General features: G+C 41.4%; 1 protein-coding gene across 2 annotated transcripts; it reads left to right on the forward strand.

Moving 5' to 3' along the window:
- Positions 1-1,092: 1,092 nt before the first annotated feature.
- Positions 1,093-25,928, forward strand: SYPL1 (synaptophysin like 1). 2 transcript variants are annotated; one of them, XM_088480217.1, is made up of 6 exons: positions 1,093-1,187; positions 1,603-1,674; positions 12,287-12,411; positions 15,059-15,263; positions 23,800-23,979; positions 24,944-25,928. In XM_088480217.1, the coding sequence occupies exons 2-6, from the start codon at positions 1,606-1,608 to the stop codon at positions 25,070-25,072; spliced, it is 708 nt and encodes a 235-aa protein (XP_088336343.1). In that variant the 5' UTR covers positions 1,093-1,187; positions 1,603-1,605; the 3' UTR covers positions 25,073-25,928. The 2 variants fall into 2 exon arrangements, with proteins under 2 accessions (XP_088336343.1, XP_088336342.1); XM_088480216.1 differs by lacking the exon at positions 1,093-1,187 and adding an exon at positions 1,346-1,508.
- Positions 25,929-26,686: the final 758 nt, after the last annotated feature.

The raw sequence follows: 26,686 nt of genomic DNA on the forward strand, positions 1-26,686 counted from the left end.
TACTGCCAGTGCTGGTGGCAGGGACCAGGCGGTCCCTTCATCAGGTACCCGCCGCGTCTGCACCGCCGACGCTGGGTACTATCGGGTCTATTTATCAAGCAGTGAAAAGTGTTTAGAGGTGGACCAGTGGAGAAGTTGCCCATAGCAACAAATCAGCTCCTTCCTATTATTTTATAGACTGTACTTGATAAATGCTACTTCAAAGCTGATAGGTTGCTACTTATCCACGGGTACACTTCTCCACTTTTCACTGCTTGATAAATAGACCCCAAACTCACTGTCCCAGCGCCGGATACGGATGTGTCCTGCGAAGGACACATCCTCACTGGCCCGTTCCTGCGCCGTTGCTGTGATCAGCCACTTGATCCCAGCAGGTTTTCCACACATGTAGACTGTAAGCTCTCATGGCATGGACTGATGTAAATGATTAAATATTATCTGTAAAGTGGAGTTATATAGTGCATAATAATAATAATGTTCTTCTTGGTACCATTTTAACACCTGTAACTACCATCAAGGTGCCCACACACATACCGATATACTTACGATCCGACGATGTGTCCAATTTTCCTTGAAACTCTCCCCGGCAGCTCAGCACACGATCTGCTGTCCAATCTTCATATGATCTCTCCTGCAGCCAGACTTTTTTATAGTGCATTGTGTCCTAGATTGTCAGATCTGCTGTACTGCATGGCAGATCTGAAGATGCGATGTGCAACCTGCGGGGGCGTGCATCGCATAGTGATCGGGAGTGGGGACTCACGATTTGGGCACTTTTTACCTGATCTGTCGTTCCAATGTATCGGAATCAGCCAGATCGGGAAAAAAATCGCTATGTGTGTGGGCACCTTCAGAATACAAAAACAGGAGGCTACATTTACAATTGTCAGCAGGGGCAATATGAATATGCATCGGTGATTATTTGTTGGGGCAGTAATAAGAATACTGTGTTGTCATGTGTCGCCTAATTTTATGTCATGAGTTGCAGGAACAGCAGCTGTCTGACAGAACAGAGTATTACCCACCATCAGTTACCTCATGGCTCATGTGACAGGGAGAGGGATGGTGATGCGGTGGCGAGAGCCCCGCCCGGCATTGTGACAGACCACGCCTCTAACACGTGCCCGTGACGTACCCTCACAGCCGCGGGAAGGGTGAGCATCTGCCCCGAGTCAGGAGGACGGCAGGTAGGGGCTGAGCTAACTGATCCGGGGGATACGCCTGCGGCGGAGAAGTCCCCGGGCCGCCTCTGATCTTACTGTATATACGTTATATAAAACACTAATAAATGAGCCGGAGTAACGTACTCACATACTAGGGTTCTGTTTATAAACGATAACACTATTCGGTAGCGTGGTGCCGTCAGGCTGCCATCAGTAGGCGGCTCACTGCGCATTTCCCTCCCTCTTTGGGGCGGTAGCAGTAGTAGCTGTGCGGCCTCCTCCTCCCCCCTCCCCGGGGCGGCGCTGAGCAGAGACGTATTCTAGGAAATGAACCGGCTGACTCAGGTATTGAGGGCGGCCGTCCAACTCTTCCCTGTCCCGGGGTGATCGCCATTCCCGCAGCCCGTCCCCCTCATTACCCTGTTCTCTGTCATTGCAGAAAATGTCGGGCATGCAGCTCAATTTCTCTCCGCTGAAGGAGCCCCTGGGTTTTATCAAGGTGCTGGAGTGGGTGAGTAGCAGCAGTGAGGCCTGTGTGACTGCGGGTACGGACGTCACTGGTTACCTGGCACGCCATGGGGCTTCCCTGCAGGGACGGCACACGTGCTGCACCCAGGACTCGTGTGTGTCTGGCCGTCCCTAGGGAGGAGACGGAACACACCGGCCACTGGGGCAGTGACAGGCCCTTACCAGCAGGTACACAATGTGCTGAGAACGGTGTTATCAACGTGAGTGGCTGCCATCATAAATGAAGAGGTTGGTGCAGGAGCAGAGCATTTTCTACCTGCTGGAAGGGGTCATATGTTGGAGGATCTCCGCACATACCCCCAGGCGTGATTATGCCCTGCACCCTCCGGTTACACCCCGCGCCGGTAGAGTATCACATTAGAGGAGCGGGTCAGGCTGCAGCTCGTGGGCTATTTTCTGTTCTCTGGGAAGTTAGTGCTGCTCAGTATGTAACAGGCTGGTATAGTTCCCCCAGCGCAGTGTTGTAGTATCCTATATGCCGGTGACAGGTCTGTGTACTGTGCGCCAAATATGGTTTCTGCTGTTAGAAGAAGTGCTGCTGCTGGGCCGTGTCTTGTATGACAATACTCCTCATATCTGGGATGGGCGCTGGCTGCTCCCTCTTATTTGCCAAATCTGGGTGGAGTTGCTGTCAGAGGGTCACGAGGAGGGATTATTTATCCCGCAGTTATGTTCTGCACAGCTGAGTTATAATGAGCCTATCCTGCAGTGCAATGCCAGGAATTTCTCAGCAGATTTTAATGTGATTTGGTGTTGAATACTTCTGGATAATGGCCATGCAGCACACCAAGACCTATATAGTACTTGACCCTATATCAGTGGTTCTCAAATTTGGTCCTCAGGACCCCACACAGTTCATTTACCAGGTCACCCAGCAGGTGCACAGGTGTATTCATTACTCACTGACACATTTTAAAAGATCCACAGGTGGAGCTATTTATTTCACTTGTGATTCTGTGAGGAGAGTTAAGGCGTGTATCCACTTGCCAATTTAAAATGAGCGTTTTAACAATATCGTTATCGTTCAATCGCTCATTAATCGTGCACAAAACGGGCATGAAAATGTCGGAAACGACCAACGATGCGCCCTCCCGCTGGTCGTTTCCGACATCAATCATTGCCTGAACATGCTGGTCAATCTGCCGATAATGACAAGATGGACCATGTTCAGGGATGAGGGAGGGTGCCTACACTGAACGACATATCATTCAGTGTAGGCACTACAGGGGAAGAGGAACGACTGTGCGATTACTGTCGCTCCACTATCTGCTAGTGTATACACACCTTTAGAAAACATGCACTGTTTGGGGTCCTGACGACCGAGTCTGAGAACCTGTGCCCTATAGATTTGTCTATTTCTAATTTTAGAACCGGTAAATTCCATTTATTGAAAAAAAAAAAAAACTGGTTTGAAGTTTTCTACTCCTTTTTGTTTTTTGTTGCAAATGTTAATTTACCAGATAACACAATATGTCTCCATACTTAAACCCCTTTAAACATAGCCACAAACCCTGGAATTTGCAGGGGCACGCCGAGTCTACCTGGGTCCTGCTTATGATTAAAAGCATCAGACCCAGGTTGACGGGTCCGGGTTCACAACCCTGCAATCGACCAGCATGCCCGTCCGATGCGATATTTCCCGGGAAACTGTCGGCCGCATCGGGCAGTGTATGCCCAGCGCAGCCGACAGACAGACATTTCCTGTGTTCCTTCCAACGGAAGGAACAGGGAAATGTCTCCTACCCCGGGGGCGGAGTGCGGATGTCGGGCTATACACTGTGAGATTTCTCTCACAGTGTATGCCGCGGACATCTGCGGCTGGCAGCCGGCCAGATAAAATGTCTGTCAGTCTGACAGACATTTTATCTGGCAGTGTATGCCCAGCATAAGATGTATATGAAACATAAATTAATTTCATGTTTATACACAAACTTTGTTTGAGCCATAAAATTATTGAAAATATTGTATAAAATTACCTTCAGGCTGTGTATATAAAACATAAATGCATTCTTTGTTTAGATTTGGGTCCCATTCCCAAGATATTTCATTATGGTATGCAAATATTCCAAAATACGGAATATTCCGATATCCAAAATAACCCTGGTCCCATGCATTTTGGATATGGGAGACTCAACCTGTATTAATGAAAGGGCACTGCCAACAAATAACGTCTACATTTTTTTTAATAACCGCTTGTATGGCATTTTCCAGCAATAACGTTTGAGCAACCGTCACTGAAACATTGCTGGGTCTTTTGTATTCCACAACATTAATGTTATCTGATTAAATGGGTTCTATGCCCTCTACCCTAATTGATAAGTTGATTGCTGCTTTTGACTAAAGGCCCCCATACATCAGCAAGCAATTGTGCCAATTCTGCAATTTGCAATCGATTGTGTATAAAAATCTGCAATGTATGGGCTTCACAGATCGCAGATTGCAACCAAAAAGTGATTGGAATTGTTAAATCAGATTGTCCAACATGTTGGATTTCACAGATGGATTGGGGCTGTAGATTGCTAGTGTACGTAGAAGATCAGATTTGAAGACCGTTACTAGTAAAATGATGGGCCTTTCAAGATTGGCAGATCTGTGTTTGCTGAAAATGATCTGCAAATCACTGAAAAAGATCTGTAATGTATTGGCGCAGATTGCTAGATTGGGAAATCCTAACATCGGGCAACAAATCTTCAAATTGTTCAATTTGTGGTTTTCAGATTGCTGATGTATGGGGGCTTTAACAGCAGGAAAGGCAGTGCTCCGTGCTATAGAGGTGGCATAGTATTAACAGAAAAGATTTCAACGACTCATCCAGTGATAGCGGTGAGCGAAAAAATTAGTGAGTCCCAAGGACCCCTCACTTTAAAAAATTTGGGTCCTATTCCTCTTTTTCTTGGCCCCATCACATATTATGTTACAATGCTGGGGGAATATAGCAGTTGGGGTATAGAGGGTTAAGGGTAAGCAGTAGTAGTAGAGGCAGGGAGAAGTGGGGGGGGTAAGGGCAGGGAGGAGATAAGTGCAGACAACAGTTGGGAAAGTGCTGGGGGGCAAGGATGGAGCTAGGGACAGACAGTGCTAAGGGTAGGGAGTAAGGGTAGATATCATCTGCGGCAGCATTGGAGCAATGATGGGGTTAGGGGCAAGCAGTACTGGGGACAGTGGTGTGGGGGTAGGGAGGAGGTAGATAGTAGCTAGGACAGTTCTGGGGTGCAAGGATTACGTTAGGGACAGGCACTACGGGGGTAAGGAGGGGAAAAGGGTAGATAGCAGCTGGGCAGGACTGGGGGGCAAGGATGGGGTTAGGAGTAGGGAAGGGGTAAGGGTAGATAGCAGCTGGGGCAGTACTGGGGGAGGGGGTATGGATAGATAGTAGTTAAGACAAGCAGGTGCTTAGAGACGGGCAGTACTGGGGGTAGGCTCTAAGGCACTGCAGGCACAGGGGACAGACATCTACACATCCCTACTATATAGGGTCACAGCCATAAGCCTAATGGTGTATACACACGGTCAGATTTGATGAACAATTTTTACAACAATTTGAATGATTTAATGAACAATGAACAATTTCTGACAGTATTAAAATGAATGAAATCATCAAAATCTGACTGTAACACAGTCAATGTCAGAGATCGTTATCTGAAATGCAGGAACGCACATCGTTCGTCGATGCATGCCCTACATGTCAAAGATACGAGCGATTGAATGATTTTTACAATTGTTATCGTTCATATCTGATAAGAAATCTGACCGTGTGTATGCACCATAACTGTCTCTTCGGGCACAGAGTGCAGGGGAGTGTAGGCAGGCATGGGGTGTCACGGTGGTTCGCTACCCATACACAGACCAGACCACATATGTGGCAGTGACAGAGAGCAGCGCTTGCCTTTGCAGAGGCGGGTTAAGTCAGGACAGTCTCTGTGGCGGCTACCGGGGTCAGAGCGCCCTGTAGAGGATACAGAGGCACCGCAGGAGACCAAGCTGGAGGAAAGAGACCAGCAGATCGACGCACTGTGCTGGTGGGCTCAGAGAGGGGGAGGAAGACACTGCAGGCTGCGATTGGCTGAAGAGACAAAGCCAGTGATTGGCTGGAGGTGCTGCTGCTACTTCTGGGGAGTGGGCGGAGCCTGGCAGTCCCGGTGTCTAGTTAGTCGGAGCTACCTGAAGATTGGGCGAGTTACGGAGACTAGATGAGGAAACTCTGCCGGTGGCTATTGGTTGTGAGGACGACACGCTATTGGTTGTGAGGACGACACCACCGGTGACTATTGGCACACAGCGCGTCTTGCGGGACCCACTTCGTTTTAAAAATTGGGTCCCCAACAGCCTCTAGCGCGTAAATACGCGCTATAGCACGTATTTTGCAAACCCTGCTCATCACTATCAAAAACATTGATGCTTCAAACGGAATAATGGCTTGTTAAAACAAAAAATGTTGTACCCATTTTGAATTAAAAGTACTTGAATTAGAAACTTTGAGTAGACTGGTTCAAGATACTCATTAAGATCAACAGTACGAAAGCACAGCTATTCCTAGCATCTTTGAACATCAAAGATGCATATCTTCATGTTTCATTTTAGGGAGGAAAATCCATCTCTTCTCACATTTGCAATACTGGCTTTTTATTTTAAGTTGAGGGATGTGCCGTTTGGTTACCCATGGCACCAAGTGTCTTTACAAAGCTGGTGGCAGTTAGGACAGCCTTGTTAAGATCTCAGGGGAACACTTTAACTTAGACTGTTTCCTTTTCAAGGCCAGTCTGCATCAGACTGACAGTTTGTTCATCTTGGATGATGTGCAGGGGTGGTCAGCATCTAAACTGACTATAGTCAGGTGGATTAGATCGACCGTTCAGCAGGCACATTGACAGCTGATTGGACTCTGATTTCGTATCATTCCACCAGGTCAGTTGGTACTTCTTGAGCACGGGATTTCTTTTGGGCAACTACTTTGTCCTCTGTCCACTCGCTTGTCAAATTCTTTTGATTTCAGGTCTTTACTTCCAAGTATTCTATCTTTGGACTCAAGGTATTGAATTCAGTTAAGACTGAACATACACTCACATACAGATAGCTTTGGAACATCCCCATGGTGGCAGTGGACCTCCAGATGGATGAAGACAAAAATAGATTTTTTTGGGCACATACCATTGAATTATTTTTTTTCTTGACTGTCTATATTAATCTCTTGATTGGGGAATTTGTAGCTCCAAATCTGAAAAAGGGAGGTGCTTTTATACCGTAAAATGGGTGACCTATTAATTGCTTGTTCCTGCACTCTGAGTTCAACCCCATGGCGGCAGTGTACCCAAGATCAACTCTGTGAAATGGATTTAACGGTATGTATCAAAAAATCTTGTTTTCAGACTATAGCAATCCACCTCCTTAACTTAAGAACATAATGCTCTTCTATGGTTTGCTTCAAGACATCCATATTACCTTAAGTTGTGGCACAAAAATTAACTTCATACTTTGAAAGAAATGTACATCCAGAAAATTCACTAATAGCTTAATTGAAAGCAAATAAGAGTGTAATCAGTGGAGAACATTAAAATATGAAACTTGTCAATCATTAACTAAGAAAAACTAAGCTGCACAAATAAGATCCGTATTGCTGGCCACTTGTGCTGCAATATTGGAATTGCGGTGATTGTAGCCAAACAAAAAAAACTCTGAAATCTAATTGTCTCTAAATAATTTCAATCATCTTGCGTGGTGGTCATTTGGTCAGGCAGTGTGTGTGTGTGTGCTCCCAACGTCTAACTGCAGTAACAGCCCCCCATTGGTATTTAAAGTAATCCAGCCATATGGCCTGACATTGTTCAATTTGACCAACTACATTGAACAATTGAATAGTTACCTTGGTGCTCGTATTGGGGAGCAGGCATCACCCATTTGTAGCTAGATTGCTAGTTATAAGCTTAATTGCCACATTAGAGGTAATTTACGCTACATGGCCTAAGGCAGCAGTTCTCAACCTGGAGTACAAGTTCCACCGGGGTGCTGTGATGCTCAGGGGTACTTGAAAAGTTTTCTGTAATGTTGAGGAAAGATAATGTGATAATTATACAGAAAGTGAAGGGCTCTCTACCCTTATGCATCACATTAGGACCCTGATAACAGGCAGGAAAATAGTGACATGATAACTGGTATTTCTTCTTCGAGGTCCATAGGGATACACAGGTATATCATGGGGCTATTATGGTTGGAGACCAGGCACCAAACAGTTAAAGCTTCAGCTCCCAGGTTGCCTTGGGTTCTCCTTCATATACAGTATACCCCATCCCTAGCCATAGGACTTCAGTTGTTCGGGTTGGTGCGGCAGGATCAAGATGCACCTTTGTAACGGGACTGCTCAGGCAGTCCTAAGCTTTTATTTTGTATGTTTTTGGGTTGGCAGTGCTGAGTGTCTGAATTGAAACTCGTGTACTGCAACTCCATCCATCTCACTGGGCTGGTGATTTCGGCAGGTCGTGGCTGAGCTTGCTAGCAGCAATGCTGCGAACCGGACTCACGGAGAGGTCAGGTAAGTGGATTCCTTTCTTACGGGGAATCGCGCACGACAGTCCTTGCTTCTGGTCTCGGAGATGCACCAGAAGCCGCTGCAGTCAGGGCCCAGGATTGTCCGCGTCCTCACTACACCACCAGGGCCATATCATCTGACTCCGGGGATCGGCAGCAGACGCTTCTGCTGCCACGAGGTTAGCGTACCCAGCTGGTTTATGCAGCTTAAGGGAGGTAGGCGCTGCCCCGGCAGCTCCTACCCAGACGCAGTCCCCACGAACGGATTTCTCTTCTATTTACTGCAATTTCAGAATATGTAAACACCATAAAAGATGACTATATAAATGATTAGAATACTACACTGCAATTTCAGAATATGTAAACACCATAAAAGATGACTATATAAATGATTAGAATACTACACTGCAATTTCAGAATATGTAAACACCATAAAAGATGACTATATAAATGATTAGAATACTACAAAGAAGAGATTTATATTTTTCTTTCCACTTTTCTTATAATTTTGATAGTAAAAACTGTACTGAGTATACCCAAGTATGACATGAAAGGCTCTGCCTCACCTGACCGCACAATACTGCACTAGGGAGCATGCCCAGCACTTACGGAGATGCTGGACTCCCCCAAGCTCTCTCCTCGCTGTGAATAGATGCCGTGCACATGCTTACAGCATCTATTCTTTGACTGTGACTGCTAAACCTCAACTTTTTTCACCCGCAGAACACTGCGGCCTTCAAGTGAGGCCGGCTGAGGGCAATCTATGAACGGCGCTGCCGTAAGGGCAGGGCACATTTGTAAGCTTTTTAAAATCTGACACCGCGGCGCCCTATTGAATGAGCCTAGTGGGAACACTACACAGTGGTCAAATTGTAGTCCCCATTGATGATATTGGGGACTGCGGTCTGCACCGATAGCTAGCCTTTTGCAGGAGATTTCTGTGAAATTTCCTGAATTAGAGACTGTTAGTACATAGCACTGATATGTAAAATTATGTAGAAATTGTAGTTTCTGCAAAATCTTATGAAAAACCACCTTGACAAATAGGACCCCCAAGACCCGTCTTTGTTGGAATTGCCACAAATTAGAAAATAACCGCTGCTATTACCCAGTTGTCTTCCAGATGGACCATGCCATTTTTCTTGCAGAACATTCTATGCACAGACTTTATTAGTGCATTTGTTTCAGGTCAGTGACTGGGACTTCTATACGTCTGACTCAATCCTTAGATGGCCAAATAATCGTAATACCAAAAATGCTGCAGGATTAAAGCAGGGTACACACTATATGATGTGTGATCCAGCGACGATGTGATGTAATGATAAATCGCGAACGCCGTACATACGGCACGATCCGGTATACATTGCACCATTGTAGCATTACATGCTGCGTGTAACAGCATCGCATTGTTAATTACAGCATCCCAACTGTTGTGCAGAACAGCAGATGGCACAATACAATGAACAATCGTCATGAAAGATCAATTGGATGTAACAATGTATGTATGTTGGATGTATATGGTGTGTACGACAGATCGTTTTAATCCACGTCAGGACGATATATCATAGTGTATACTCAGCTTAACTCACACAATCACCAAACCTCTTATTTGGTCTATTTTCACTAGATTTAACTGATATGGAAAAGGCATTTTACCACTTATTTAAATGTGTGTTTTGTTTTTTTTTCATTGGGTTGTTTTGTTTAAATTATGTAAGACTTGGGAACCACATTAGCGGGATCCTCAGGAGAAATTTGTCTCTTAAATATTTTTTTGCATTATAATCATGAACCCATGCATCAATCCAGAAGTATGTTTTGAGTTAAATAGTTCTTCATGCCCTGGTCAAGTGTTCTCCCTGCTTCCACTATTTTCCTAATGAGTGAGTGTATTTTGTATTTATATGCATGTAATGCATTAAATAATTAGAGAAATATATTTCGATAAATTGTGTCTTGGCAACATATGAAACAAATCACAGCTATGTTCTTTAGTGTATATTTATGAAAACAAATTCATTGCTCAATTAGAAGCTCACATAATGGAGGTAATTTACAAATTGCAAAACATCTGAGTTTTTGTGCAGGGGGTGAAGGATAATTTAATTTTAAGGAGAATGCCATAGAAAGATGGTCTGTGGAACATTGTGGCATTTGTTAGTGGTTTGAAAATGAGTGGTGAGAAAACAGGATTTAATGATGGTAAAAAGCTGCAATTTACATTACCTAATGTAATGAAAAGCTTTACATAAAAAAAAAAATGCCATATGTAATTAGTACTCTTATGTTGAATAAATGACCGGCGTTAACACCTAGAATCTGTGAACTTATCACAGATCCTGTGTATTCACCCGAAAACAGATAATGTTTTTTGGTAAATAAATCGGGATGTAATTGAATTGCCATAAGGCGAGTCCAGTGTTAGTTTTTCAGGCACACAAAACAGTATTCTATCTTATCTAATTGAATTCCCCTTCCACCCTCCCCCTAAATCGCCAAAAACAGATCTCAATTTCTTTAAAATATTTAAATTTTAAGATAAAATACCGTTGGCGAACTATTAAGAGCCAATGTGTATGGTACCGCAATAGTATTACACTGCATTGTTTTCAATGGCGCTGGAGGTCTGTAACTGCGCAGCAAGTGACAAGTGATCAGAATGTAAACATTGCTTTGCAATTGACTGAGGATTTTCAAATCCTGCCTACAGGCAATGCATTTTAATGGGTTTCCTAAGCCTATTGAAAAAATAATGACTCTTCACTGAATGGGAAAAGCTGTGATTTTTGCTCATTGGTGTAAAATCACCAATTTATTTTATTTCAAGGTTGAAAAATCCAGCAAATATAAAAAAAATGTGAAATATTGGAGGCGCCTGTGAAATTAAGTTACGGAGTCTGATGCAAGTTACAAAAATAAGTAGGTACAGTGGTAACATGAGATTCAAAATGGGCATTTTTGAACAAATTCACAATCCAGAACAAAAAAGGGCAAAGGTCATGCACCATGGGAAAGCATGTGAAGGTGCCGTTGTCATTTAAAAGGAAATTTACTTTCTAATAGACTTCTTTATAATGGGTGCAAGGTGTGCGGTACACACGGGCCCCTGGGTCCAGGGGGGCCCACACCGCACACCCTGCACCTATAGGTAATTATACTTGCCTCTCCGCCGATTCTCGAAGTGCTGCTCCACAGCGCCGGATCAGTGATGCAGAGCAGCAAACCCTCAATGGGAGAATGGCGGTGGCCATTTTCCCAGTGATCTGCGCAGAAAAGATGTCCCTGGGAAAGTAGGCGCGGGTGCCATTTTCCCGAAGACCCGTGCATGCACAGTAGATTCTGGCATGAAGCCAGAATCTACAGCGCTTAGTGCTGCTAACAGAGAAGAGGGGGCCCAAACGGAGGCTGAACACTGGCCCCCTCCTCTCTTAAAACATTCCTGCTTAGGAATGATTTAATGTAAGTAGTAAGGTAAAAGTTCAGCACTCTTGTTTTTTAAGTGCTAATTTTATACTTCAGAGAAAGCTATACTCCTCAAAGAGAGCCAGCAAATAAATGATTTGTTTATTGTCAAGGAATCCTATGCGTTAATGATATTTTATCCTCCTGAGTTATCCATTTTGACGCTTGAAATGCTCATGTTCGAATGGATACTTGGTTCAGGGGACTCAAACTAATGCAACGATGAAAGGGGACAACCTTGTCTTGTGCTATTGCTGATTGCAAACGGAATGCCAACATCGCAGTTAAAGGGGAGTAATATAGCGACAATATGTTGGCGAGAAAAGAATAACCTTAGTATATATCAAAGCTCGGAGAGCGATAAAATTGATATAATGAACCAACCAATCAGCTTCTAACTTACATTTTGCAGGCTGTGTTTGAAAAATAGGAGCTGATTGGTTGGTAGTTTATATCTCTATTTTCTCTCTCCAAGCTTTGATAAATACCATCCTAAAACTTTAAAAATAACACTGTTTACACAGAACTTCAATTAATTTGATCAACCTATTAGAATGCATGTAATATCACATTTGTATAACACCAGTCTGTTTTTGTTTTTTTCTTTTTAGGTTTTTTCGATCTTCTCATTTGCTACATGTGGTGGTTATTCTGGAACTACCAGTTTAATTGTTGTCTGTGAGAATAAAACTATTGGAAATCAAACCATTGAAGCTAAATTTATGTATCCTTTTAGGCAAGTATAACAAGTGGGTGTCTTCATTATTTTAGGTCAGATAAGTAAAAAGTATGATCGTGTTTAATAAATACACTACTGTGTTAATTAGAATTGGCAGATGGTCTGGTGTACATAGAATGGAGGGAAGAAACAGTGCATCTGCATCCAATTTATTGTATTTCTACATAGCATGCAAACAAAGAGCCCTTGAAGCTGGATATGTTCCTGTACTATGCCTGGAAATTTTGCTAATGTCATTGGGCAATCACCCGGCTGCTTTTGTCACGAACACTGCACCAGACAGAATAATTAATAACCTGCAAACAGCATGCCATGATCGTTTTTTGTTTTGAGCTCAACTTGAAATGTGAGGCTGTGTTGCCTCAAAAGTGCCAATTTATTACTATCAGACCATAGATATTGGAACAGTAATTGGGTAGTGAGGTAACTTTTTCTGTAGTTATAAACTGTTCCCAAGAAGCCGGTGATTTGTCAACTGTGTGCGCTAAAAGCTCCTCTCGGCACACCAGGTCCCGTCTGACACTGTTAGCGCTGTAAAAACCTTAATCAGGCGTTCATTGATTATATAATAACTAAAAGCTGCGTTGCACTTGCTGTGATTGTGGAAGCACTCCTATATAGAAACAAACCTTTAACCCCTACTAAGTAGAGGATTTAGCTGGAAAATCAAATAAGAAATGGTGCTAAGCTTATAAATCTAATATATATTTTCAGTGTAATTAATTCAATGTAATTGCCTTGCCGGAATTGAAACAGAGGATATATATGTGTGTATGTATATATGTGTATATATGTGTGTGTGTGTGTATATATATATATATATATATATATATATATATATATATATATATATATATATATATATATATATATATATATATTGTCAAATGGCTGTCAGTCCACATAAATGCGAAATAAATTACATGCCTTGGTGCCTTCCTGGAAGTTCAATTGAACACCCACTTACATATGTAGAAAGGGAAAGGCGGCACTCACAGGTCTGACATTTCATCAGACCTGTGAGCTCTCTCTCTCCCCCTCCATTTTATATTCAATATTATCACATTAGCTAGGCAAAATGGTTTTACAAAACTTGTGCATGCATATTATTCAATGGTGAACCACGTTAGGATATATAAACAAAGGGTGTATTTTAACACCTATATTACAATCTTTTTAGAAAATGTACAAAAAAAGTAAACAAAGATCTGGATTTATCTGTAGACTCCACATAAAGCAATTCCAATAATTATGTCTGTCAAGTGTCTCTTAAGTTGGGCATCCACTATACAATTATCTGGCTGGTTGGAATGAAAACCTGGTAATGTATGGGAGCAGATGACAGTCCATCATATGATTTTAAACACTGGAAAAAAAGGAAAAAAAAAATTTGTTCAAATTTGGTTACATTTGTGTGTGTTTAACCAATTTGTCTGAACAACCATTTTTGGCTATATTCCAGTGTTTTTGAGCAAATGGACGATTGTCATTTGCTCTCATACATTACCAGGTTTTCATTCCAACCAGCCAGATTGGACAGACATCTGACAGAAAATTGTATAGTGGATGCCCAGCTTTAGCCTCATGATACAGTTGTAATACAGTGTCTCAAGCTGTTCCGAATGATAGGCTGTATTTATAGCACTTCAAATGTAATATGCTGAAGCTTTTTAATATTCAATAGCAAATAGGCTCTTAATTAGTAGCCCACACAGTGGGTGTGGTAGTCCGGTCCTGTTAAAACCGAAAATGACCACTTGTAAATCAGATCTCTAAGGCGTTTCGCTCTATGTGGAGTCTACAGATAAATCCGGATGCTTGTTTCCTTTTTTGTACATTTTCTAAAAGGATTGGTGTATAGGTGTTTTGTATATCCTAACGTGGTTCACCATTGAATAATATGCATGCACATGTTTTATAATATTTTGCCTAACTAATGTGATTAGAACAATATTAAATATAAAATGGTATTGTTATTGAGAATAAAATGTATGTATTTTATTTTTTATATATACAAGTGTGTCCTCTGTATCAACTATGCTAAGGCAATTACACTGACTACATTGTCTTTTTGTTACAATGGAGTGTGAATCTGTATTCAAAGTGCTACAATGTAGCAGCCGCAGATTTTTTCATTCCGTTCCATTGTGGTGTGTATATATACAGACTCCGGTGCATACAGATATACAAATTAATATTATCAATATAAAATTAATTGGCACAGTCTGATGGTGCGTCCTAGTCGCATCGCATTGCAGCCTAGACGCCTTTTTGGCAAAGAAGAAAAATACAGACGCTAGCAGAGTAACACAGGACCTGGTCCACAAGTCCACCCTTGTCTCACAGCGGGAGACAAGTCCACATGTTAGATCACTCTGTCATTTGTCTAATTTTAGTAGACTCCCAAAGTATCAGCCTCGGGCTGTATAGTGATGCCCAACTGATGTCAGATTAAGTACAAACCATGCATGTATGAGGAATGGATTTTTATGGTACTCTAGCTAGTTTCAGTTTGTAGAATAATTTATATATCCAGCAGAACAAAGAACTAATTTTGGCAAATGTTGAGTTGTTTTAATCCTATAATGTTATACCTATTTACATATGTATAAAGTTTCATTCCCGTCTTGTATTATTCCTTTAGGCTAAATTTCGTCATATTTGAGAACATTAAAGGTAATTTCTGCGGCTCTACATGGGAAGATTTGCACCTTTCTGGGGATTTTTCTACTCCTGCCCAATTTTACGTTACAATTGCAGTGTTCGCATTCCTTTACTGTATTGGTGCCCTTGTCTTATACCTCGGGTTCAGACATCTCTATCAGGTCCCTCAAAAACTGCCACTGATTGTAAGTACTATTTTGTCTGACTTAAATATCACTAACATCCCCTTGTCTGTGTTTAAGAATACATCTGTAATCATACCAAATGGATGCATAGGATTTCAAGCGCTAATAGTATCAAACTTAACTTTGCATTCTGCTTCACTCTTTACATCTAGTCCTTCTTGCAGTTGTGTAGCCTCCACCTTTGCAGTATTGCTACAATACACCACATTCTTTCTCAAGGTGCAACCAAATCTCCAACAACTCCCATATTTTTACCTACAACCTCTTTCTACCTGGCATACCACCAACCCATATGTTCCTGCTTCAGTCGAGACTGATCTTGCGCACCATTTACTTTCTACTGCACCACTCTATAAATCCCTATATTAGATCACCATATTCTCCAGCATACAGTAAAAACTACTGACTCTAAGCAACACAGCCTTCAACATCACCCCTTTTTTCTTAAATCTCAAACCTGAACTCTAATTACTTTCCCTCACACTCTCAGATTCTTCTTACCTACACTTGTATTCACTGATAATCATCTGATCAAGTTCCAAACTAGCCTTGAAATCTTTTTAAACTAGTGCATTTTATTGGTTTTCACTTAAAGAAAAGAATACAACAAAAAAAAAACTGCAGTCAAAAGACAGTGCAAACGGAGTGCGGTTCAGAAGGGCACAAAATGGGCAATAAAAGAAATCAAGTAAAATATACAAAAGACATAACATAAATGCGGTTATCCAGCAGCATATACATATGCTTTAATAAATTGTTCAATACTATGATTGGCACAAAGTGGCAGCAAAGTAATATAATACAATATAGTGCTGGCAGCCCCCCAGAATCAACCAATATCAAGTGGTGGCAAGGCACTATCCCTCCGACCATAGTGAGATGTGTACCATGGTAACCATAGTTTGTGAAATTTGGGCAAAGTTCCTCTAACTGTATACAGAAATCTTTTGCGGTTAACAGTATAATTGACTAAGGAAACCCAGCTGTGAAAAAGAGGAGGATCTACCCCCAGCCATGTCTGTGCTATAGTAACCTTGGCCAAGGATAGCAACTTAAAAACATACTTGTAGGTTATGACCTTAAACTACTTCTCAAGGGATAAACCAAAAATACATATAAGTGGGTCAAGGGGGTGAAATGCAGGTATAGTAGTACAGACACAGTCCTACATCCAGTTCCAAAAAAGCTGCATAGCCTGGCACTCCCAAAGGAGGTGGCAGAAAGACCCCTCAGCCAATCCACATCTGCAGCATTTGGAATCTGACTGAAGGTCCATATTAAAGGGACTGAGCAGAGTATAATGCATTTTATTTTTCACAGAATATATCTGTTGGTAGCGATCACAGGCAGTAGCATCCCGAGTCCCTCCAAGCATAAGTGTCCATTGTTCTTCTGATAGAGTCCCCGAGTCAGCCTCCCATCTTGGCCTTAAGGGGCATATCCACTACACAATTAATTAATGAACGATAACCTCGTAATCGTTCATTATACTGTGCAGTGGATGTTGTGCCCACACTGAACGATATGTTGTTCACTGTCTGCACCCTCCCTCATCCCCCGAACCTGCACAACCTGACTGTCTGCATCTGTCATCGCCTGAACCTACTGCTAATCACTGGTCGTTGACTGCACAATATTGCAAACAATATCGTTATCATTCAGTCATTCATTTATATTATGCAGTGGATATGCAGCATTAGAGACTACTTGAGGCCATTAGAGGAAGAATGTGCATTTAGAGTAAATACCAGACACCACTCTGTAGGTGCCCAAAGAGAGCAATAATTTTTTAACAGGAGAATCGAGAATGGAGGGAAGAGAGTTCCCAAACTACGCATTCAGGGCATAATGTACTGCAAGTACCAAAAATAGGCTGAATTAGGCACACAAAATTCAGATCTAATCTGATCAAAAGTTTTAAGCAAGGCGTCTTGATATACATGACCTAAGGTAGGTGTGCCATAAAGGGGCCTTGCCATCAAAACTGCCTAGTTCAGGGAATCCATTATTTCCCACACCTGTGAAGCAGTGTTTTAGCCCTGTGAACCAAGCAGACACTGTGCAGCCCTCCAAATCTCAACTGCCTCATTTAGGATGGGGAGCATATGTCCTTTTACATTACGCAACAAGGAGAAACCGTGACAGGTAACTGCAGTTTCGGTTTGCTCACCCAGAAAGCCTGGGAGTGACCGCCCCACAATTACAGATAACCCATTCAACTACATGGGCAAGTTGAGCCACCAGTAAGTATAACTAGAGATACAGCAAGTCTAGGTCACCAGAACCCTTGGGTCTGCATAGAGTAGAGCGTTTAATTATAGCCTTCCTATTTCCCCAAACAAAGGAGGAGAGGAGAGCATTAATTGCCTTAAACCCATGCTTGGGGATATATATGGGGGAATGTTGCAATATATAAAGATATTTGGGTTACATGATCATGTTAAACAAGTTTTATTCTGCCAGTTAACTAGTTTCTTCCACAAGTGTATCTCTTTTTATTAAATATCTAGGTGTGAGATTCAAACGAACAAAGTCTCGAGGTGTGCGCAATACCCAGACACCCAAGTATTATTTAAAGCAAGCAGTCCATTGAAGAGAATGAGCCAGGGGCCTGGGCAATACCATACGAGTCTCTAAGCAACAAAATAGTGGATTTAATCCAATTAATCATAAGACTAAAGTAAATTCCAAATATATTCACCATGCCCAGCAAACTGTGCAAGTAAGCATTGGCCAGAAACACATAATCTGCGTATAAGGCAATGGCATCTACCGTATCACCCTTGTGAGACCATGAATACCCGAGTGGGCACTAAGGGTTCGACTGCAAGAGCAAATAGCACAGGCGACAGGGGGAATACCTGCCTGGTGCCATGACACATGGGAAATGACTGAGAGGTAACCCATTAACAGTGACGCAACCAGTCGGGGGTTAATACAGCAGCTGAGTCTAGTGTAAAAAGGTAGTGCCAACCCAAGCCTGGGAAGCACCTCTCACAAGTAAGGCCTTTCCACGAGTCAAAGGCCTTAGCAGCATCCAGGGACAACACCACGTCCCCTGACTCAGCAAAATGCACAGCCTGCAGGTTTACAAACAGCCATTGCAAATTCTGAACAGTGGACTTACCAGGCATGAAACCTGTTTTGGTTAGGGTGGACCACCTGAGTAATAACAGTATTCAACCAAATGGCTAATAATTTGGCTAGGATTTTTATGTCTGTGTTTAGAAGCGAGATGGTAAGAATCCAACTGGAGTGAGTCTTTCCCAGGTTTGAGGATAACAGCTATAAGGGCCTCTGCCATAGAAGAAGGTAGGGAGCCTGCCTCTAACTCGTGAGAATAAGTATCTAGCAAACTGGGTATAAAGAATTGCTTACGTTTTTTTTTTGTTTGCTTTTTTTATACGTTTCAAGAAGGATGCCATCCACCCCCGGGGCCTTGTCATTGGGAAAGGAGTACTGTAGATGGCAAAATCCATCTCCTTCAGTAAAAGCGCAGTCTAGAAAGCTATGTGCCGCCTGTAAAAGCTTAGCTAGGTGCTTAACTGCTGCAGCAAGTATGCTACATAGGAAGCCTAAAGCTGACATCAAAGGAGTCTGCAATCTATTTACCAACAACATGGGTGTTTCGTTATCAAATCAGCAAAAGCAGGGATTTTCCTGTATGCTAGTTGATCACAAGCCAAATAATTACCGGTCACATCCACCTGAGAATAGAGGGCATGCCTAGAGAGCAGGAGTCTACACCTGGACTTGTCGAATAAATAATTAGACCAGTCTTTTTTGCGTCACAAAAAAGGCATTACAATGGATGACCAACCTTGAGGAAACGAAGGCACTCTAGGTTGCAACATTGCTACTGCAGATCCTTGTCACGTTTCCTATTAAAACTCTTAATCTGTGCCACATGCTCAGTGTAGGTTCCCCTAAGAAATCTTTTTTTTAAGGTGTCCCAGACTAAACAGAGGGCAGATATGGGAAAATTGGCTACAAAAAACCCTTCCCAATCAGCAATCCGTTCGAAGCCAGCACCCATCTTGGTAAGCCAAAATGGGTTTAACATCCAAAAGGTGACACCACGATCACCCAAGAAGTCTCTTAGACCGGGGAATGATCTGAAATTCCCCTAGGGAGGTATTCAGCATGCTCCACAAATGGAAGTAAAAACCTTTAAATCGTAAACATTTAACTGAGTAATATTTTCCAGAAGTGCTTTAGAAATTGTTACTTTTTTTACCTATGCTATAAACATCTATTTAAAACTATTTTAGTAAAAAAAACAAAAACATTTAACATTCCAATCTTCCTCCACCACACTGGCCAAGATCCTGATCAAACCTTCATCCCACCCACCCCAATGACCATAGAATATCTTGTGGTCTCCATTCCATAAAAGCAGAGTGCATAAAACTCAGAGGGCTGATATGTGATCCTGAGCCCCACTGCTATGACTTGCTTAGAGCAATTCCTTCTGTGTTGTTCCCCTCCAATCTCTCATCACAACTAAGCTACATAGTTTTGTGGTGGCTAAACTCTGGAATGATCTCCCCAGAATGTTTATTGGAACACATTCAGGAGAACACAAAAATCATGTGATGTTGACTGTTACTGACCACCAACATCACAGCCTGGCACATCCAGGAAGAGCAAGCTATTTCCTGTTACAGGAAATGATTTCCTCTTCCTGAATGTGCCAGGCAGTGACTTTGGCGGATAAGAAGAGCCTGCTGTCTAATGGTGTGCGATGCTGGCATCGAAAGCTCACCTGCAAGCCATCACATCATATGGGTGATTAAATGCTCTCAGAAAAAGCAGGGCGTCAGGGGGAAGGGGATTTTAGGAGGGATTGCTGGATGGTTGAGGAGTGGCGTGGACCTCTACATTTCATCTCCCTTGTGGTGTGCAACACTCAGTGGTAACCTGCTCCAGACATGCAGTAAGTGTACTTTTTCAAACCTATTAGTTTCTCTCTCAGCCTGGGAGGTAGGTGACAGCAGTTTCATGACTCCCCTGCGCTATGCATCTGCTTCTCTGATGTGACTATGGGCCTGATTTAGAGAGACACTGTAAGCAAAGTGACGCAGCTGCTTTGCAGAAATATGCTAATGCTGTAGGAGGCAACTTGAGTTAATAGACGCCCCCTGCATGCTTGTGTGATCCGCTGCTTACGTCCAAAGACACAGCATCGTATTACTCTGCGCGAACATCGCCCATCTGAGTAATCCTCAGGATGGCCAGGTATTTCACACTGCAGGGGATAGTAAATCTGCGACGGAAGACCCAAAACACTGAGCTGACACACCTCCGTTTTTGACTGCAGCCTGTCAATCGTGCTGAAGCTTAGGGGGCACTGCTTCAGGCAACGCAGGACCTGTTCTATACATGCACAGAATGGGTCCTGCACATGTGCAGTACAGAAAACTTCAGTTGTATGCATACCCTATATTCCCTTTTGCAGAGCCTGCTGTTTATCCCAGTGTACCAGTATACCCAGGGGTGCTGAGAGGGGGGGAGGAGCGGGTACTAATTGCTCCCCAACCCCCTCCTACATCACAGCAGCCCAGCACACGCTACTGGGAGACTGCTCGCGGCTGCTAAGAAGCAGCCACAGCAGTCTCCTTTGCCTGTGGGGGGGGAGTGATCAAGCTGAGCAATATGGGGGACTGTGAGTGGCGGACAGTGACCTAGTCTCTGTTCCATCCTAAATAATTAGCTGCTACTCATCTCCCCCTAATGTTTGCCACTATCTTACTCCAGAGCCTGACCAAATGCTGCGGCATTGATTATCACTCAGCTTGATCATAACCAATTGTCCACATCTTGTTGCTGAAACTGGGAACAGGGCCAACCTGGTTGAGATCTAGCTCATATCTGTTCCTTGCCCGTCAAACAGGATCTTCCTACTAAAATACTTTCTTGATCTTGAGAAGAGCCATTGGGAAACTGTGAAATTGCATATTGCTGCATTATGGGCTAAAATTTCTCATGTCACCCAAAGATTATCTGGAGCAGCAGCATGTTCACGTTTAAGAAATTAAGGCTGTCCTAAACTGCCTTGGATGATCTTGACAACAGAGGGTACCACAACAATCTCTGTGTTAGGGGTATACATGAAATTGTAGGCACCATGACAAAAATCTTCATAGACCGATCCCGATAATGATATTTTGGATGGAGCACGCCAGGCGCCTTGTTCTAGGGACTTGTCCAACCAAGCCCTGAGAACCATCTGTAGATTAAATTACCGCATAGTACGCAAAGATTCTTACAGATTAGCAATACTTTCAAAATGATAAACTGTTTGCTTCATTCTGTATCTGGCCACATATTTCACCTGAAAATTGTTCAAATACTACCATATCACAAAGCAGAATGAACGTATAATCCCAGCTCTATTCATAGATTATAAATTCCATAAATTACAAAGGGTGTTGAATGACAAATGAAAAATCAAAACATTGTATCCATGGAAATATGCATATTTGCTAAACTTCCTGATTCACACACAGTTTTGGCCTGGACTTCACTCCTCGCCACTGACACCACAGACAGAAAATGCTTCACTTATGAGTGGTTACATTTTCAGCTTTTACATTGGACAACAAGTGACTAACTTCTGATTGGTCAGCAATTATAATTTAATGTTGCTTGCTGGCCATCGAGAAGCCAACAGTTTTTCCATCCAGTCATAATAACATGGTGGGCATTGCATAGAAGGAAATCAAGGCAAAGGGGCTGATTCTGAGTGTCATGCAAAGTGGCTGTTTTTGTGTTCTGTCAGGGCATGAAGAAGACTGGGTAAATCCTGCACCAAATTCGTGGAAATGTCCTCTTTATGATCATCTCAAATATCTTTGTGGGTGGTGCTACCCAATGGCTCATGAACACCGTATCATACAGAGAAGAAAAAAGGATTTCCCATGACATTTTAATGTATATCTAATGGAATGTTGTATTATTGTAATGTAGGAGTGTGTGCAACCACACAATAGCTTTTTTTTTCTTCTGTATATGATAATGTGATGTCAGGGCAGCCAGATTTACTACCTTATGCTGATGTGAGATTCCGTGCAGCTTCAAGCAGGAAGCTATTCCACACATTGGGGCAGAGGTACAAAGCTCTGGAAAGTGATAGTGCAGAGTGATAAACGACATACCAATCTGCTCCTAACTGTCATGTTACAGGCTGTATTTGAAAAATGGCAGTTGATTGGTTGGTCGTTTATGACTCTCCACTTTATCACTTCCCAGAGCTTCATACATCTGCCCAATAGTTTTTTCGTCCACAGCCGTAACAGTCATTATTAGTATTGGCACTTACACCAGCCCTATGCTAAGTGCAAGAGATCCTTCAGAAACCGGCTTCTCTTCTTCGTACACAAGACTGAAAATAGCATAGACTGCTAGCTACATGCCCACAACACTCCCACAGAAAAAGTTCAGTGCAATCGCATTGTCTCCTCCCTGAAACACCCATTTTATGCAGAGAGAGAATTGGAAAAGATCTGTCAACTCATCAAAGGGAGATAAGCAAAAATGTGGCAATTCTGCTCTGTGCATGCACTATATGCTAAAACTCGCTATTTGCATCTATGAAAAGAGATGCGTTAAAATCTGAATCAGCCCTAAAGTGTGTAACATTGAGTTGTACTCTTGATTTGAATATGGTATAAACCCGCATGGGCATTGGGGGTCTGTGTAATGGATGTAGTAAAAGAATAAAGAGAAAGTTCCCTATGAAAGTTTCTCCAACTACCATTGGGTAGTGAGGGATCCATTAAAAAGGTAATTGATCTGTTTCTGTATATATTTTTTTTGTCTGATGGCACAATTAGGTAGTATACCTTTTTTTTTTTTTTAAATGAATTCTTAGTAATGACAGCATAAAAACGAACGGATATCCACCAACACTGGCACCCAAGTCCGACGTATATAGGTATTGTGTAGCACAGCTACAACATGACTGAAGGACGCCCCAGTGTTCCAAAAGTCATACGGATTTCTTTGAGTAATATTTGGAGGGGTTTTTTTTTTTTTTTTACAAGCCTGAATTGTTTAATCTCTCTGCATGTTTAATATTATAATACAATTAGAAGTAAACTAATTATCATTCTTCCCTTTGCTTCATGGATTGCCTGTTTTCAGTGGTAAGTAAAGAAATATTGAGTAATTTAGTTAAGATTAGTGTCTGATTCTATGACCAAATATCTAACTAAAAATTGGGCATTGCTAATTCTTTCAAATGCCATGATTTTGAATATAAGCGGGAGGTTATCAAAACTTCTTAACAGAACAAATGGAGTCTCGCTATCATTTTATTTAGTAAATGCTATAAAATAACTTGAATTTTTAAGAAGACTTGATAAATCTCCTATTTCAGTTCTGACTTCAAATGTTCAGTGTATATCTTCATGACCTTGTTTCCAATAGATGTCAGGTCAACGAAAAGCGGTTTTAAGGTGTTTGTCCTTGCTTTTAAGATGAAAATAAATAAAACTCTTAAGTCATATTTATAGCATATGCTTTTGTGTTCTAGGACTTTATCATCACAATTCTATTTGCCTTTATGTGGCTTGTGAGTTCCTCTGCGTGGGCTAAAGCATTGAGTGATATTAAAAATACGACCGACCCAAATTATACTAGCAGCACCTGCAAAAAACCTTTTAACTGTGCCCCAGGTATTGAATCACGCATGGGAAGTCTAAACATATCTGTAGTAAGTATCCATATTTCGTCAAGTGATCTTGGATTATAATAGTGCTAAAAGGCTCAAAGTTCTATACATTGATTATTATTTTTTGGATATCATGGGCTTGTCACATAAAAAATATAGAACTATTGCTTTTGGTTGGAATTATCCAAGTTATTTTACTTCTGATGGTTTTTAGCTGAAATTATCCTTTTTAAAGGCAAAGTATTTATAAATGTGTACATTTAAATAAATATATTTTGCGCAATATGTTTTGTGTATAAAACTGACCCCAACTTTAAGAAAAAAAAATGGTGAACTATTTATGCAGTGGGTAATAGATACTTCATATTTAAATTTGTATATCTTATTTCCATTTTTGCGTATCTCGCTCATTGTAATCTATGTAGTTCACCCATGATAACTGCCTCGCCTGGTACTCTTGTGTGTGGTTCTGATGATTTTGCAAGAATTGCGTAGGTCGCGTAGCATTTTGTATGTCCCCCATTATGTGTCAGCTCTTCAGACATTACCTATTCTACCCAGTGTAATCCAATGTAGTGAAGCTAAAATGTCTGCCTCATCTGGATCCTTTCTGGTAGGATAAATAATCCTTGAAACTGACTCAAAATATTTGCCTCGCCTCTGTATTATGTTCATGGTATCTGTAAAGTGTCTTGAGTCTTATTGAACAAAAGCACCATCTAAATAAAATTGTCATGTTTTGATAATCTTATCAGGCGTAAACAATTATTAAATTGTGAGCTGCATTCATATGGTGTTCAGTGATAGGAAATTATTTTTTGCCTACTATGCCTGCACATAAATTCAACATGTAAGATAACTGTATGTAAAATTAGGGAGTTTTTAAAGTCTCTGTACACTACAGTGGGTTCTGAGTACCCTATTATGATACATCTGCTATCAGATTTCTCACATAATGACTTATTAACAAAAAGAGGCTGTTGTGTATTTTTCTTTTGTTTTATAGGCTTTTGGATTCCTGAATTTGATTTTGTGGGCAGGCAATGCGTGGTTTGTCTACAAGGAAACTAACTTACATACTCCACCAGTAGAATCAAATCCTGAGCAACAAGGACCATCTCCTTCATCGATGTAATGAAGAAGCAAAGATCCATTTACGTGTGTTTGCCAATGAATTGGTATCCTACATCCATATAGCCAAGAAGACCTTTGTTAAGTTTAAAAAAAAAAAAAAAAAACTAGAATGTGGAATTTTTGCAGGGCTTTTATCGTAATTCCTTCTTTCGTCTTTTTTTTTTTTGCTAGATAAAAGCTGTATTGTACAACTGCATAACTTTTGTAATTGTCTAGAAGGGAGTAGAATAGAATTAAGAAAGCTAACCTCTAGTTGTGTAGGCCAGGGGATTGACACCTTTAACATATATTGTAATAAATATTAGCCCAATTCCAAAGAATATAATTAAAATTTCTTTGTGCACCCCGAAGAACTTTTACAGTGAAATGTAAATATCCCTTCCAATTTTTTAGTTTTTTTGTTTATATAAAACTTGAAAGCTAAGTACTGATATGAAGTTATTAAACTACTGTAACATTACTTTTGGGATTTCTTAAGAAATTTAAAACTATTTTCAGTAATGAGTAATTGTTTTGCAATATGTCAGTTTAACATGCACACTTTTTATATATTCTAAATAATCTGCACATTGGGAAAAGTTTTTTTTTTTTTTCTTTTATTTAAAGGCCAACTATGCATTTTTTACTTGTATTTCCCTGAAACTTGCTGAATGTGTTGGAAGAGATTGTCTAGGTAAATTGTTATGTTTAGTATTTTTGGTGAGTATTTGAACATTTACTACAGGTTTTGTTTAAGAAAATAGTCTATTTAGCATTGTCCAACCACCTTTCTTTTAAGAAAATGTACACTGTTAAATCTGCGTTATTCTCAAGTTATCTGTATCTACAAGCACTATATTAAAATACTGTTGTATATATGTAAGTGGTATAATTATTTTAATAATTACAATTTGCAATATTTATATTGCACTTTACATTTGGGAACAAAATAACAGTAAAACAAGAGGGTAATAAAACTGTAAAAGTGGACATTGCTCGCAATTCATTCTGTTTGGAGATGGGAATTTGATACACGAGTATAAGTACTACAATTGATACAGCCAGATTGCAAAAATTAAAAGTTCTTGGCCTGTGGTCAGGAGCGTTATGTAAGTTTTGTGTGAACTGTGGAGGAGAGAGCTAATTGGGTAAAATACACAAACACAACACTGTCCTGTCAACACATGTAGCAGGCACCACCCCTCCTCCTCTGTGCTCAGTCCTCAGCTTACTCCCACTTGCGGTAACCCCTGGAGGGTGGAGACACTGGGGAGGCATAGGACTGGAGAGACATCGGGGGCTTGAGGTTATAGAGCGAGCCTAATCCAGTTTTCGTTTCTCCAGACCTATACGGCAGCTAGATTAGCTAGTGACCCGGAAGAATGACCGGTCAAACATACTAGTTTTATGCTGATTTAGTTATTTTTATTGCGTTGTGTAAGCAGAATTATTTTATGTTGATTTCGGGAAAATACAGGTAACCTCTAGGTATTGTAAATATAGAGAAAAGTGTTACAGGGGTAAGCACTGGTACCAATGATAGTTTCAGTAATCCAGGCAGAAAAGACTCCAAAGATGATGGGAAAATCGCATAGTAGGGTAAAACTTACCCAAATCTAATAAGAAAAGGAGGTGC

The sequence above is a fragment of the Taudactylus pleione genome, unplaced genomic scaffold, assembly GCF_031769625.1.
Source record: "Taudactylus pleione unplaced genomic scaffold, aTauple2 ptg000251l, whole genome shotgun sequence".
Lineage (NCBI taxonomy): Eukaryota > Metazoa > Chordata > Amphibia > Anura > Myobatrachidae > Taudactylus > Taudactylus pleione.

Excerpts from the sequence above, each read along its gene's own strand:
- SYPL1 (XM_088480216.1), top strand. Across the intron at positions 1,675-12,286 it reads TTATCAAGGTGCTGGAGTGG|GTTTTTTCGATCTTCTCATT; the intron begins GTGAGTAGCAGC and ends TTTTCTTTTTAG. Across the intron at positions 23,980-24,943 it reads GAAGTCTAAACATATCTGTA|GCTTTTGGATTCCTGAATTT; the intron begins GTAAGTATCCAT and ends TTTGTTTTATAG.